This window comes from Triticum aestivum, chromosome 4A (assembly GCF_018294505.1).
Source record: "Triticum aestivum cultivar Chinese Spring chromosome 4A, IWGSC CS RefSeq v2.1, whole genome shotgun sequence".
NCBI classification, from domain to species: domain Eukaryota; kingdom Viridiplantae; phylum Streptophyta; class Magnoliopsida; order Poales; family Poaceae; genus Triticum; species Triticum aestivum.
The window spans coordinates 677,877,893-677,890,925 of NC_057803.1; the positions used below are offsets into that span (position 1 = coordinate 677,877,893).

At 48.7% G+C, this 13,033-nt stretch overlaps 1 protein-coding gene and 1 pseudogene across 5 annotated transcripts; one reads left to right on the forward strand and one right to left on the reverse strand.

Annotated features, from left to right (window-relative positions):
• Positions 1–214: 214 nt before the first annotated feature.
• On the forward strand, positions 215–12,713 carry LOC123088076 (xyloglucan endotransglycosylase/hydrolase protein 8). Of its 5 annotated transcripts, none has more exons than XM_044510232.1 (7): positions 215–342; positions 427–548; positions 7,831–7,850; positions 8,022–8,153; positions 8,236–8,368; positions 11,330–11,648; positions 11,751–12,713. In XM_044510232.1, the coding sequence occupies exons 5-7, from the start codon at positions 8,319–8,321 to the stop codon at positions 12,327–12,329; spliced, it is 948 nt and encodes a 315-aa protein (XP_044366167.1). In that variant the 5' UTR covers positions 215–342; positions 427–548; positions 7,831–7,850; positions 8,022–8,153; positions 8,236–8,318; the 3' UTR covers positions 12,330–12,713. The 5 variants fall into 5 exon arrangements, with proteins under 5 accessions (XP_044366167.1, XP_044366166.1, XP_044366169.1 ...); XM_044510231.1 differs by having other exon boundaries at positions 217–342; positions 432–548; XM_044510234.1 differs by having other exon boundaries at positions 217–342; positions 432–548; positions 8,240–8,368.
• LOC123088078 (uncharacterized) lies at positions 2,738–7,635 on the reverse strand (annotated as a pseudogene).
• Positions 12,714–13,033: the final 320 nt, after the last annotated feature.

Sequence of the window (13,033 nt, forward strand, 5' to 3'; positions counted from 1 at the left end):
GAGGTTTGTTCTCTGTACGTCTGGTTGTTGCTTCATTAGAATTTAGGATAACCATCACATTATACTGAATCAATATTTGTGAACAAAAGCTGAACAACTTGTATATGAGCTTACAACCTGTCTATATTATCAAATCAATAGTGCTTGCAGTGCAATTGGCATGTCAATTGTGTTGTGTTATCTTCCATAGCACTTACAGAGTTGTGTTTCTTTCAATGATTTCTTGCAGGTTTAACACACAACGCAAGCTCAGGTGGTGTTGTATCCTGGCCTGTGAAGTATCTGGAATTGAAATTCATCAGGAAAGATCATCTGTGTGCTGCCTCATAGCTATTTTATCAGGTAAATTTAGAACACATTGCAAACAGCACTTACTACGCAATTTGCAAGACCAATTGACTGTGTCCATCCTCTGACTGCGAGGAGTCAAGGGCAGGAGAGATTTCAGGCAGGAAGAGAAGGAGAGGAAAGGAGTTCCTGCTCTGCTGAAACCATCGCCGGGCAAATGTGGCACTGAGAAGGAGCATATTTCGTCAGATTTCACCAAGGTGAAGTCATCTTCTCTGATACATTCATACATATGAGCTTTGTCTTTCATGCTGTCTGCTGTGCGGAAGGCTTTTTTTGTGCTAGCAGTAGATATACAGTATCCTTAAAAATAAATAGAGATATTCTGTGGACAATCATCTCCTTTTCAGTTCAGGCATTGTGAGAGTTTTCAGAAACCATTGCCTGTTCATAACTTTAGTAACAGTACATGGATTTGGGTCCCAGGTATAGCTATTGGCTAGTCTAATGAACAGAAGTTGAAAATATTTTCTCAGTATTATCCATCTTTCCGTTGCTATATTTGCAATGATGGCTTACAGGTTGTATGACCTGTTAGTGAGCTGTTACAGCTTATTGTGCTGATCCTACAAGAGAACAATTGTGCACCGATTTAGCTTCAACCTATTTACTTTGTTGAAGTTGCAATGGAGAAGAGTTTACTTACATCTTTGTGCACACTAATTCATTTCAAATGTGTGAAATTAAAGACCGATGCCCGACACCTCTGCAGCACAACCATGTCCCCAGGGTTGTCCAGGTCAACGTATCACCCACCCATATGCACCTAAAAGGAGTCAGCGAGTGGATGGCAGCACCTGGCCAATCCCGAGGGAGGGGTCGTCTAGGAAGTACCGGCAGCAGCATAATCAAGCTAAGCTCATAGTGGAAATTCTAACCGGATTTTCATCATTGACCCCAAATTGTTCTCCCGTAGAACAGTACTCTTAATAGAATTTCAACTGAACAGTCAAGCTACTGTCAAAGCTGTGGGCACCACATTAGACTCACTACTTGTCATTCTAAACATCAGGGGCCATGTTACAGTTAGTCGAGCCAGTTTCATTCTAGACAAGCAAAGCTAAGAAAAACAGAAAAAAACAACAACAATACAAATGAAAACAGAGCATTCAGCTCTGCATGGACCAGTCAATTCCATGGGGACGATTGCATCAAATTCCATGTAAACAGGCATAATTTCTTTCTGCTCTTAACACACATATATTGTCAAATCTTTTCTTTAGGGGAGTAAAATGGCAAATCTACCTCCTTCAAGTTTGATGAATTCTGATAAATAGTTTGGCCCATGCACACTTCAATGCGCAGTGTTGTACACGAATGTCAACACTGATCTGCACAACAAGACTTTTGCAGACTGAATATCACCATGCGGGACAGCAGCACGTACCAGGGCTTGCCTGATATAGACCCTCCAACCTAGCCAGTTCTATCTGAGAGGAATATGGACTCTTAGAAATGGTCACCTTACACATGTCTATGTGGATCTTTAGCAAATTCTGTACTAAATCTGCATGTACCCAATTCCATCGCCCGACAGAGACAAACCACCCGATGTTGCTTCTCAGTACCTTGCACAAGTACTGGGGATTCGGATGAGCATTCAGCACCCCTATAGTGTTTTTTTAGGCCTTTTTTCTTCTCCTTCCTTTTTTAATGCATTGCATTTTTTTATGGATCCAAACCTTTCTTAGGAAAATCTAGAAAAAATCCTAGGTGTTATGAATGATATTTCACACCACCATGAATTTTACCAGATTTGTCTATGTAGTTTTTGACAGCTATTTAATTTCAAATTCAATTTTGCCCCCAGTTCAGGTTTGAACTGCAAGTAGGTGAAATATGATTATAAAACTTATGAATTTTACTGGGTATATAATATAACATACTTGCCTCAGATATCTTTTTCATGAATTTTAACTACAGGAATCATCGCCGACAAAATATTTTGCAGTTCTTCCAACAACACATATATATATTTATATATTTGAGGGGAGTTCTTTCACTATTTGAATTTGAACATTTAGCACTTGCTTCAAATACTAAAACTAGTCCATGACATCTGAGATTTTTCAGAGGGGTTGTTTATGACATGTAGGGCCTAGGGAAGTGCCACATCAACTTTTGGATGACATTTTCTTCACAACATTTATTTGAGGGCAGATTTAAGCATTTTGCAAGGTTTCGACCTAAAGGGGCTTTAACCATGCAACTGTATGATGATGCCATGATATGAGATGCATTAAATTACTTGATCACAAGTTACCAATAACAAGGTTTTACAAGCTGGGTCATTACAGCTAATATGGGCAAATCTACTTCCTTCATTTTTTATGAGCTCTGGTGGATAGTCCGGCCCGCGCACATTACAATCAGCAGTGTAGCACAAGAGTTGGAATGGCAACACTGACATGCACAGTAGAACACTAACATGACTCAGTACTGTCATTCTACACATCAAGGGCCACGTTACAGTTATTGGAGCTAGTTTCATGTATATAGCAGTGAAGCAAGACAAGAAATACAACAATAATACAACTCAAAACAGAGCATTCAGCTCCACACGGAGCAGTCAATTCCATGGGGACGGGTGCATCAGATTCCATGTAAACAGGTGTAGTTCCTGTCTAATCTTCACATCCCTATATCGGCAAACCTTTTCTTGGTGGGAGTATATGGGCAAAGTCTACTTCCTCAAATTTTATAACTCTGCTGAATAGTCCGGCCCACACACATTGCAATCAGCAGCGTAGTTCAAGAGTTCGAATGGCAACATTGACCTGCACAACAGAGCTTTTGCAAACCGGTTATCACCAAGTGGACTTGCCTGATACAGATCCTCCAACCTAGCCAGTTCTGTCTGAAAGATAAATGGATTCTTACAAATGGTTACCTTACACACGTCTGCGTAGATTGGTAGCAAATTCTCTGCCAAATCCATAATGTACCCAATTCCATCACCCAACAGAAATAATCCCCCTATATTGCTCCTCAGCACCTTGCTCCAGAACCGGGGATTCGGATGAGCTTTCAGCACCCCGCCGATGATTTTTGCTCCGAAGAAGGACCCATTTAGCTTCCTCGCAATCACCTTGCCTGCTGCTAGCATCCTTGGGTCCTCCTCGACATCTCTGCCAGCAAACGCGTGCGCCTTGAAGAAGAACCAGTACTCCTGGTGCGGCATAACCTTCAGACTGACCGGCTGCACCGTTCCCATGCTCGCAGCGACGGCCCTGCTGTTTGTGGTGATTATGATCCTGCTTCCATGTTTGCCCTGTCTTAAGATCGGCAGTAACTCTTCTAGTATCTGCTTTTTGCCCGCGTCAACATCTTCAAATACCATCAAGAACCTCTTGGTGAGGCATTTCTCCTTAAGTACATGTAGTGACTCGATGAATTTTTGAGCATCTCCAACTGCGTGTTTGGATCCTAGAACAAACACCGCCTCATCCCGAGCCATTGCTCTGGTGTATGAGAAATTGGAATACAAAATTATTGGAAAGTGGTTGCGCACCCTCTCATCATCGCAGACATGCTGCGCATGGGTGGTCTTCCCGACTCCCATGCCGCCAACAATTGGGAGCACTCCCAGTTTTCGAGCTGACACACCACCATCGTGCAGCAGGAAGTTGATGATCCTCTCTTTCTCGACATGTCGGCCGAACATCTGCCCCTCGACGAAGATATTAGTAGCCAAAGGACGATGGATCGGTTGACAGTTATGTAGGAGCATCAGGAACTCCTTGAGATCACCGGATATGGTTTCCAAGATCTCTACCACTCGATCTATCTCCTCAGGAACACCAACATCATGGCCAGACAATAGGCTCTTCATGGCACAGGCTGCTACGCGCACACGCTTTGCAGGATTAAACAAGGAGAAAGAGAAAGGTTGTGCAACTACCTTGTCAGCATGCTCATCTTCAAGCTCCTGCTCTCTGCATCCGACCGTGTCGAGCAAGTAGCGGCCCTGGTACACACTGTCGTTGAGCTCTGAAAGCCACTCGAGGGTGCCGTAGTTTGTGATCTGCCTCCCTTTGCCCTCCTCTACTGCACTATAAACTTTGACGAGCATATGGCAAATCTTGCGTAGTTTGGCTTCAGTGCACTGTTGGCCCTTGAACTGGCCGGCAAGAAGAGATATCATCCTGCCGACCATGTCTCCGACAACCGCTGAGAAGATGACCTCCGCCATGATAAATTCCTCTAGCAACTTTGTGATGTTCGCAAGTTATCTGGTACGCCAGCCTTTCTATCAATTCCAACTTTCTGAATGAAACCATAAGTCAAGGTGAGCACCAATGGTTTGTGTGGTGGAGACATATAAATATTAGCATGAGAGCGACATGGAAGACTTCAGTGCTTTGACTCCATATTGCACTGCAAGTCTACAACACGTGTTTTCCTTCTATGAAAGAAACTGTCATTTTAGATTGCACGACAAGTTATTGTGGTTATATTTTAAGTGTCGCACTGACACGGTAGAGCAAAAAGCAACAGACTAATTTTCTGTTGGCCATTACTTATTGGTTGTACAGTACTAAATATGAAACTATATTCTGAGCTTGTATGATGACTAATGGTGTGAATGCCTAGCCCTTGTCTTAGACCATCAACATCCCTAGAAGCCAAGGAGGTACTGCAGTGCAGTTGCCATAGCCTAATCACTGGTGCTTGCAGTGCAGTTGACCTGACAATTGTTGCCATAGCCTAATCAGCTCTGTTTCAGTTCAGGCATCTACAAGAGTTTGCAGAAACCTTTTCCTGTTCATAACTTAGTATCAGTGCATGGATTTGGGTCCCGGGTATAGGTATCGCTAGTCTAATCAACAGAAAGTTGATTTTTTTTTCTTAGCATTATCCATCTTTCCCTTGCCATATTTTGCAATGATGGCTTACATGTTGCTATGACTTGTTAGTGATGGCATATTCTGCTAGTGCTGTTACAGCTTATTGTGCTGATCATATATGGGAGCATGGTCGGCAGGTTTAGCTTCGACCAACTTTCTTTGTTGATTTTGAAATGTCTGTACATCCCGTCAAATGTTTGAAAATTAAAGACCAATGCCCAAACACTTCTAGAACAACCACTTCTCCAGAGCTGCCAGGGTGAACCTAACCCCAAACCATATGCGCCTAGAATACTCGGCGAGTGGATGGCAGGACCCGGCCAACCCTCAGAGAGAAGGTCGTCTAGAAAGTACCAGAAACAACATAATCAATCTACCAGCAAAGCTCATAATGGAACTTCTAAGCCGATTTTCATGATTAGTTGCTAAATGGTCTCCCGCAGAACAGTACACTGGATAATCAAGCTACTGTCACAGCTCTGGGAACCAAATAAGAGACTCACTACTTTTCATTCCACACATCAAGGGCCAGGTTACAGTCATCCAGGATAGCTACATATACATACCAGGGAAGGGAAGCAACACAAGCAAGCTAAGAAAACAGAAATAAACAAGAACTAGCACAATGCAACTCAAAACAGAGTATTCAACTCTGCACGGACAAGTCAATTCCATGTAAATAGGCATAATTCCTGTCTGATCTTCACACACATATATTACTAATATTAGGAAATCTTTTCTTGAGGGGAGTAAGATGCGCAAATCTACTCCCTTCAAGTTTGGTGAACTCTGGTGAGTAATCTGGCCCACGCAGAGTGCAATGAGCAGTGTAGTACAGTGATTGGAGCGGCAACACTGACCTGCACAACAAGACTTTTGCAAACCCGATATCACCACGCGGGGCAACAACACTAGCACTAGGACTTGCCTGATATACCAACCCAGCCAGTTCTGTCTGAGAGGGATATGGAGTCTTAGAAATGGTCACCTCACATATGTTTGCGTAGTTTGGCAGCAAATTCTCTGCCAAATCTGCAATGTACCCAATTCCATCACCCAACAGAGACAACCCCCCTATATTGCTTCCCAGCATCTTGCACCAGAACCGGGGATTCGGATGAGCTTTCAGCACCCCGCCGACGATTTTCGCTCCGAAGAATGACCCATTTAGCTTCCTTGCAATCGCGTTACCTGCTGCTAACATCCTTGGGTCCTCCTCGACATCTCTGCCAGCAAACGCGTGTGCCTTGAAGAAGAACCAGTACTCCTGATGAGGCATAACCTTCAGATTGATTGGCTGCACCGTTCCCAAGCTGGCGACATCCCTGTTGTTTGTGGTGATTATGATCCTGCTCCCGAATTTGCCATGTCTCAAGATTGGCAGTAACTCTTGTAGCATCTGTTTCTTGCCCATGTCAACATCTTCAAATACCATCAAGAACCTCTTGCTGAGGTATTTCTCCTTGAGTACATGCAGTATTTCCATGAATTTTTTAGCATCTCTAACTGCATTTTTGGATCCTAGAACAAACACCGCCTCACCCCGAGCCATTGCTCTGGTGTATGAGAAATTGGAATACAAGATTATTGGAAAGTGGTTGCGCACCCTCTCATCATCGCAGACATGCTGCGCAAGGGTGGTCTTCCCGACTCCCGTGCTGCCAACAATTGGAAGCATGCCTAGTTTTCCAGTAGACACACCACCATCATGCAGCAGGAAGTTGATGATCCTCTGTTTCTCGACATGTCGGCCGAACATCTGCCCCTCAATGAAGATATTAGTAGCCAAAGGACGATGGATTGGCTGGCAGTTCTGTAGGAGCATCATGAACTCCTTGAGATCACCGGATATGGTTTCCAAGATCTCCACCACTCTGTCAATCTCCTCAGGACCAACGACATCATGGCGAGACAGTAGGCTCTTCACGGCACATGCCGCTACGCGCACACGCTTTGCAGGATTATACAAGGAGAAAGAGAAAGTTTGTCCAACTACCTTGTCATCATGCTTATCTTCAAGCTCCTGTTCTTTGCATCTGACCGTGTCGAGCAAGTAGCGGCCCTGGTACACCCCGTCGTTGAGCTCCGAAAGCCACTCGAGGGTGCCGCAGTTTGTGATCTGCCTCCCTTTGGCCTCCTCTACCGCACTGTGAACCTTGACAAGCATATGGCAAATCCTCCGTAGCTTGGCGTCGGTGCACCCTTGGCCTTTGAACCGGCCAGCGAGAAGAGATATCACCCTACCGACCATGTCCCCGACAACCGCCGAGATGATGAGCTCCGCCATGATAAAATCCTCTTGCTTCTGTTTGGATGTGATAGCAATTCTATGGTTCTGAATGAAATCAGAAGTCAGGGTGAGCACCAATGGTCTGTGTGGTGGAGATGAACAAGTAGTAGCATGAGAGCGACACCAAAGACTTGAGTGCTGTGAGTCCATATTACACTGCAAGTCTACAACTCGTGTTTTGCCTCTATAAAAGGGGCTGTTGATTGAGATTGCACGACCAGTTAATGTGGTTATATTTTTAGCAGGTACTGTATAGAAAAGTATTTTTTTTTGAATGGTCAGAAAAGTATATTCTGAGTTTGTCTGATGACTAGTGCAGTAAATGGTCCAGTATTTTCTTTACAGGTATCAAAAATGAAGTCAAGGTGAGCATCCACATCTAGAAGCCAAGGAGGCCCTATATTGGAGCTTCCACATCCATGGCCTAATCACTAGTGCTTGCAGTGCAATTGACATGTCCATTGTGTTGTTTCATGTACTTGTCTTCCATAGCCACTTATGCGGAATTGGGTTCTTTTCTTGTATATTTCTTACAGGATTAACACGTGCAGTACATATAATTCAAGCTCAGGTGGTGTGGCATATGGTCTTGTGAAGCAGTATCTGAAACTGAAAATCCATCAGTGAAGATCATCAGTGTGCGACCGCATAGAGTGCTATTCTATCAGGTAAATTTAGGACACCCTCATGGCCTCATCCTTGACAATTTGCAAGACCAATTGACAGTGTCTATCTTCTACCTGTGAGAAGCCAGAAGGGAAGATCTTCCAGGCAGGAAGAGAAGCAGAGGAAAGGGATCCCTGCTCTGCTCTGCTGAAACCATTGGCGGGCGAATGCGGCAACGGACAGGAGCACACCGCCTCTGTCCTCTGATATCACCAAGGTGAGCTTCTCGTATCCATTTTTGTCGGTCCTTGCTGTGCAACAAGTGCTTCTCTGCACTAGCAGTTCCATAGAGAAGTATGAGGTGGACAACCAGTTGTCTTTCGGTTCAGGCATCTATGTGAATTTTCAGAAACCATTTCCTGTTCACAACTTTACTAGCAGATTATGGGTTTGGTTCGGATCCCTGGTGTTGTCTAATCATCTTTCTCAAGATATCCATCTTGGCAATGATAGCTTACAGGTCGCTATGATGACTTGTTAGTGATCAGAGCACATTCCGCTAGTGCTACCACAGCTTATTGTGCTGATCTGATATGAGAGGTAGCACATTCCACTAGTGCTGTCACAACTTATTGCGCTAATCCTATATGAGAGCAACTAACTTACTGGTGCATTGAAAAAGAGTTTATTTGCATCTTTTGTGCACACGAATTCTCTTCAAATATGTGAAAATTAAAGTCCACTGTACACCTTATGTTTTCTATGCATGATAATACAGCACATCATAAACAAAAACCCCGGTTTGTTCGCAACATGGTTCTTTCTCTTTGAATAATTGTCAGCGGATGTAGGATTTGAACCCCGGAATAAATTTCTTGTTTGTGCCAACTTTTTTAGTTTACCGCAAGTTTAAATTCCGCACATTTCTTTTGGTGTACTTGCATTCCAGGGTGTATATATTTTAGGCCAGTAGCTCTCTTGGAACTAGCTGAAAACCGACTACTAAATTTGAACCGTCTGTTTGAAAATCCACCGGTGATGATCATCCGTGTGCGGCTGGGCTGCAGAGAGCGCTATCCTATCAGGCAAAATTTAGGACACCCTGAGCCTTGACAATTTGCAAGACCAGTTGACAGGCCTTCTTTCTGCCTTTGAGATGCCAAGAGCAGGAGATCTTCCAGGCAGGAAGAGAAGGAGAGGAGAGGGGTTCCTGCTCCGCTCCACTCCGCTGAAACCATCGCCGGCCGAATGCGGCGCCGAGCAGGATTATAAGTTCCTCGGATGCCACCAGGGCGAAGGCCTTTGCTCAGGTACCTATGACCTGTGCCTTTGTATGGGGCATTGTCTTGGAGTAGGTTGCTATGGCTTGTTAGCGATAAGAGCATGTTCTGCTAGTGCTGCTACAGCTCATCGTTGTGCTGATCCTACATTTTTTTTAGAAAAGGAGGATGACCCCTGGCCTCTACATCTGGGAGATGCATACGGCCACTTTATTGATTATTCTCGAGGACCTTACAAAGTATTACAACAATATGCCTGAATTAACCATCTTGACAACATATGCCATTACTCCTATCCAAAAGATGTAGGGGTGCTATCTGGGCCACATACCCAGACTACTCACCTAATCCTATCATCAAAAGCCAGAAGCCCCAGCCGAGCCACATCCCGGGTCTGGGGCATAAACTGGTCTGACGCACTCACATGTGTCGTCGCCGCCATCTTTCACAGGTCCGTCTTCAGAGCAGATATTGAGGCTTCTACCTTGTCAGGTCACTCCGTCATCGACGCCACCATGACGCCAGACAACTACCTCCACCTGCGCGAGTTCATCACCGTGCATCGGGCGCCGAGTCTCCACTGCACCACGCCGCCGAGATCCGCCGTCATCAATGTGAAGGATGAAGCACCGCTCCACCAAAAAGGCGCCCGCTGGTCCCTCGATCCCGTGTACGCCTCCAAGAATGACGCCCCCAAGGAGGAAATGACACCAACGCGCCGCCGTCATCCGATCAACTAATCTAGGGTTTTCCCCGGAGGTAGCGGATAGAGGTCTAGAGCTTCTCCACGGCGATGCCTTCAAGAAGGTAATGACACAACAGGGTGCCACCAACGCCGGTCATGGCACCAAGCCGAGCACAAGGTTTTCACCCGGATCCGCTCGAAGAACCTCCGTCACGTAATGTGTGCACGGGTCGCCGCCGATCTGAGCCGCTGCACAACGAGCAGGCCGCACCGGCCAGATCAGATCTGTCCGGAGGGCACAACCCGCATGGCGCCGACCCAACCACCAGGCACTCCATGCCGCCACCGCCGATCCGAGGTCAGATGGTGTGTCGCCGCAGACCCGGCTGCCGCCGCCGAACGCAGCCACGCAGCCCGAGGCAGAGCCGGCTGCCGCACCCCACCATCGCGGCCCTTGGCTGAGGCAGCCGCCGCGCCGCCGCCGGAAGGCAGGCCCGCCGCGCCGCCAGGCCAGATCGGCCGCGCCACCCATGCCGCGGGGCGCCGCACCACCCCCACGGCGCAGGCAAGAGGGAGGACCCCCGCCACCGCCGTCAGCCCCGGGCCATCGCCGGCGGCGTCCTTCGGCGGCAGCGAAGGGAGGGGAGGGGACCCGGCGGCTAGGGATCGAGATCCCGCCCGAGTCGCCCGAGCGGGGGCGACGCGGGGGCAAGATAAGGACGTGGGGGCTGATCCTACATTAGCTTCAACTTGATTCTGACACGCACAGGGCACCCGCTCCACTCGTGCTGCATCCGCGCGCGGGGAGTCGGAAAGCGAGCGAGTATGGCCCGTGGAAACGACAGCGGCAGCGGCCAGGCGACGCGTGAACCACCGCCGCCCGCCGTCGCTGTCGGGCACCGCAGCGCCCGTGACCGGACAGAGGGAGTACACGCTTGCCCATGCCCAGCGAGGAAAGGAAAGGAGGCATCCATGCCAAGATAAGCAAAAATCTGAGATAAGATTAAGATGGCGACGGCCCCCCATTGAGCATTGATGCGCTTAAGTGGCGAACCGCAATGAATGGCCGGATAATCCCGTCGCCATCGCCCGGACGCTTGTTTGGTTCAGAGTCGGACTGCGGTGCGTGCGCGTCAGTCACCACGGTCACCGTCGGATGTGCCCCACGCATCAGCAGAGCGTCCCCTCTGCCGCTGACCTTGCTCAAAGCAGTATAAAACCGGCGCCACCTCCTGTGCTGTGCTAACTATCCATGCCCGTCTCACTCCACTAGCCAGCGCGCGCCTCCTCGTCTCCACGCACCAAGAAGCAGAGCATCCCCAATGGCGCGTTGGGCTGCCGTGTGCGCCGTCGCCGTGGCCCTGGCGCTGCTGGCGGCGTCGTCGGCGGCCGCGTGGCTGCACGAGGAGTTCACCACGGAGGGCAACGTGCGGGCCGGCTACGACGCGCGGGGGCAGCAGGTGGCGTCGATCGTCCTCGACCGGCAGTCGGGCGGCGCCTTCCGCTCCCGTCGCAGCTACCTCTATGGCCAGTTCAGCGTCCAGATCAAGCTCGTCCCCGGCAACTCCGCCGGCACCGTCGCCTCCTTCTACGTACGTATTGGATTCGTTTCGATTCGTTTTGAGCACAGAATATACTATATCTATAGTTGACATTCGACTGACGACGCCGGCGTTGCTACTTGATTGGTGCAGCTCTCGTCGGGCGACGGCCCCGGGCACGACGAGATCGACATGGAGTTCATGGGCAACAGCACCGGCCAGCCGGTGGCGCTCAACACCAACGTGTGGGCCAACGGCGACGGCAAGAAGGAGCAGCAGTTCTACCTGTGGTTCGACCCGGCCGCCGACTACCACACCTACACCATCATCTGGAACGACCGAAACATCATCTTCAAGGTGGACGACCTCGTCCTCCGCTGCTTCACCCGCCACGCCGACCTGCCCTACCCGGGCGCCAAGCCCATGTCGGTGCACGCCACGCTCTGGGACGGCAGCTACTGGGCGACGCAGCGGGGCAAGGTGAAGGTGGACTGGTCCGCCGCGCCCTTCGTCGTCTCCTACCGCGGCTACCTCGCCGACGCCTGCGCGCCCGCCGGCGCCGGCCGCCCGCTCGCCTGCCCCGCCGGCACCGGCCGCTGGATGCGGCGCCGGCCCAGCGCCGCCGAGCGGGGCACCGTCGCCTGGGCCAAGAAGAATTACATGCGCTACAACTACTGCGACGACGGGTGGCGGTTCCCCAAGGGGTTCCCCGCCGAGTGCTCCCGCAGCTGATCGGCTGACCGGTGCTTGCTCGACACCAACCTCTGATCGATCATGGATCATCGATGGGCATGACATATGTACATTTTGGCATCCATTGATCCATACTGTTCTTGATCTCGCTCTCTCTGCTCTTTTACTGCCATAGTGATTGTTACCGAGACGGATTAAGGATACTAAAGGTGAATTCTTCAAGAAATGTTGATGAAAAATGTTGGAAAAAACTGTGGATTTGCTAATGTAATCTGGCAGCTGCACATGGTGTCAGTCTCGGGCAGGTAAAAACGAACGATAAACAATGCCCTGTCGGCTGATTCAGATTTGAATTGCGTTGAGATTCGGTGTAATCCATGTGGTGGTTTCCCCCCATTTCTTAAAGAGGGTTGTGCCTGGATCTGGGTTGGATTGGATCCCTTGCTGGAAAGGAAAGCATAGATAAATGCCGCCGGTTGCAGTAGTAAGTGTGGTGAGGTGAGGTGAGCGGACCAAGCTTTTCTCCCGACTTTCGGCCGCGGGCGGTCGTACGCAAGAAAGATAGAGAGCGAGCGGGGCTGCTGCTAACGGTTGCTGCACCTGGAGGACAGCAGCAGGAGTAACTTCACCTGCAACGCGGAGACATCAAACAATTTAATTCCTCGTGTGCTTTTCGCCTGGATCTTCAAGTACATCCACAGGGTCACGCAGTTTCCGTGCATGCATATTGTGTACTCTTTCTG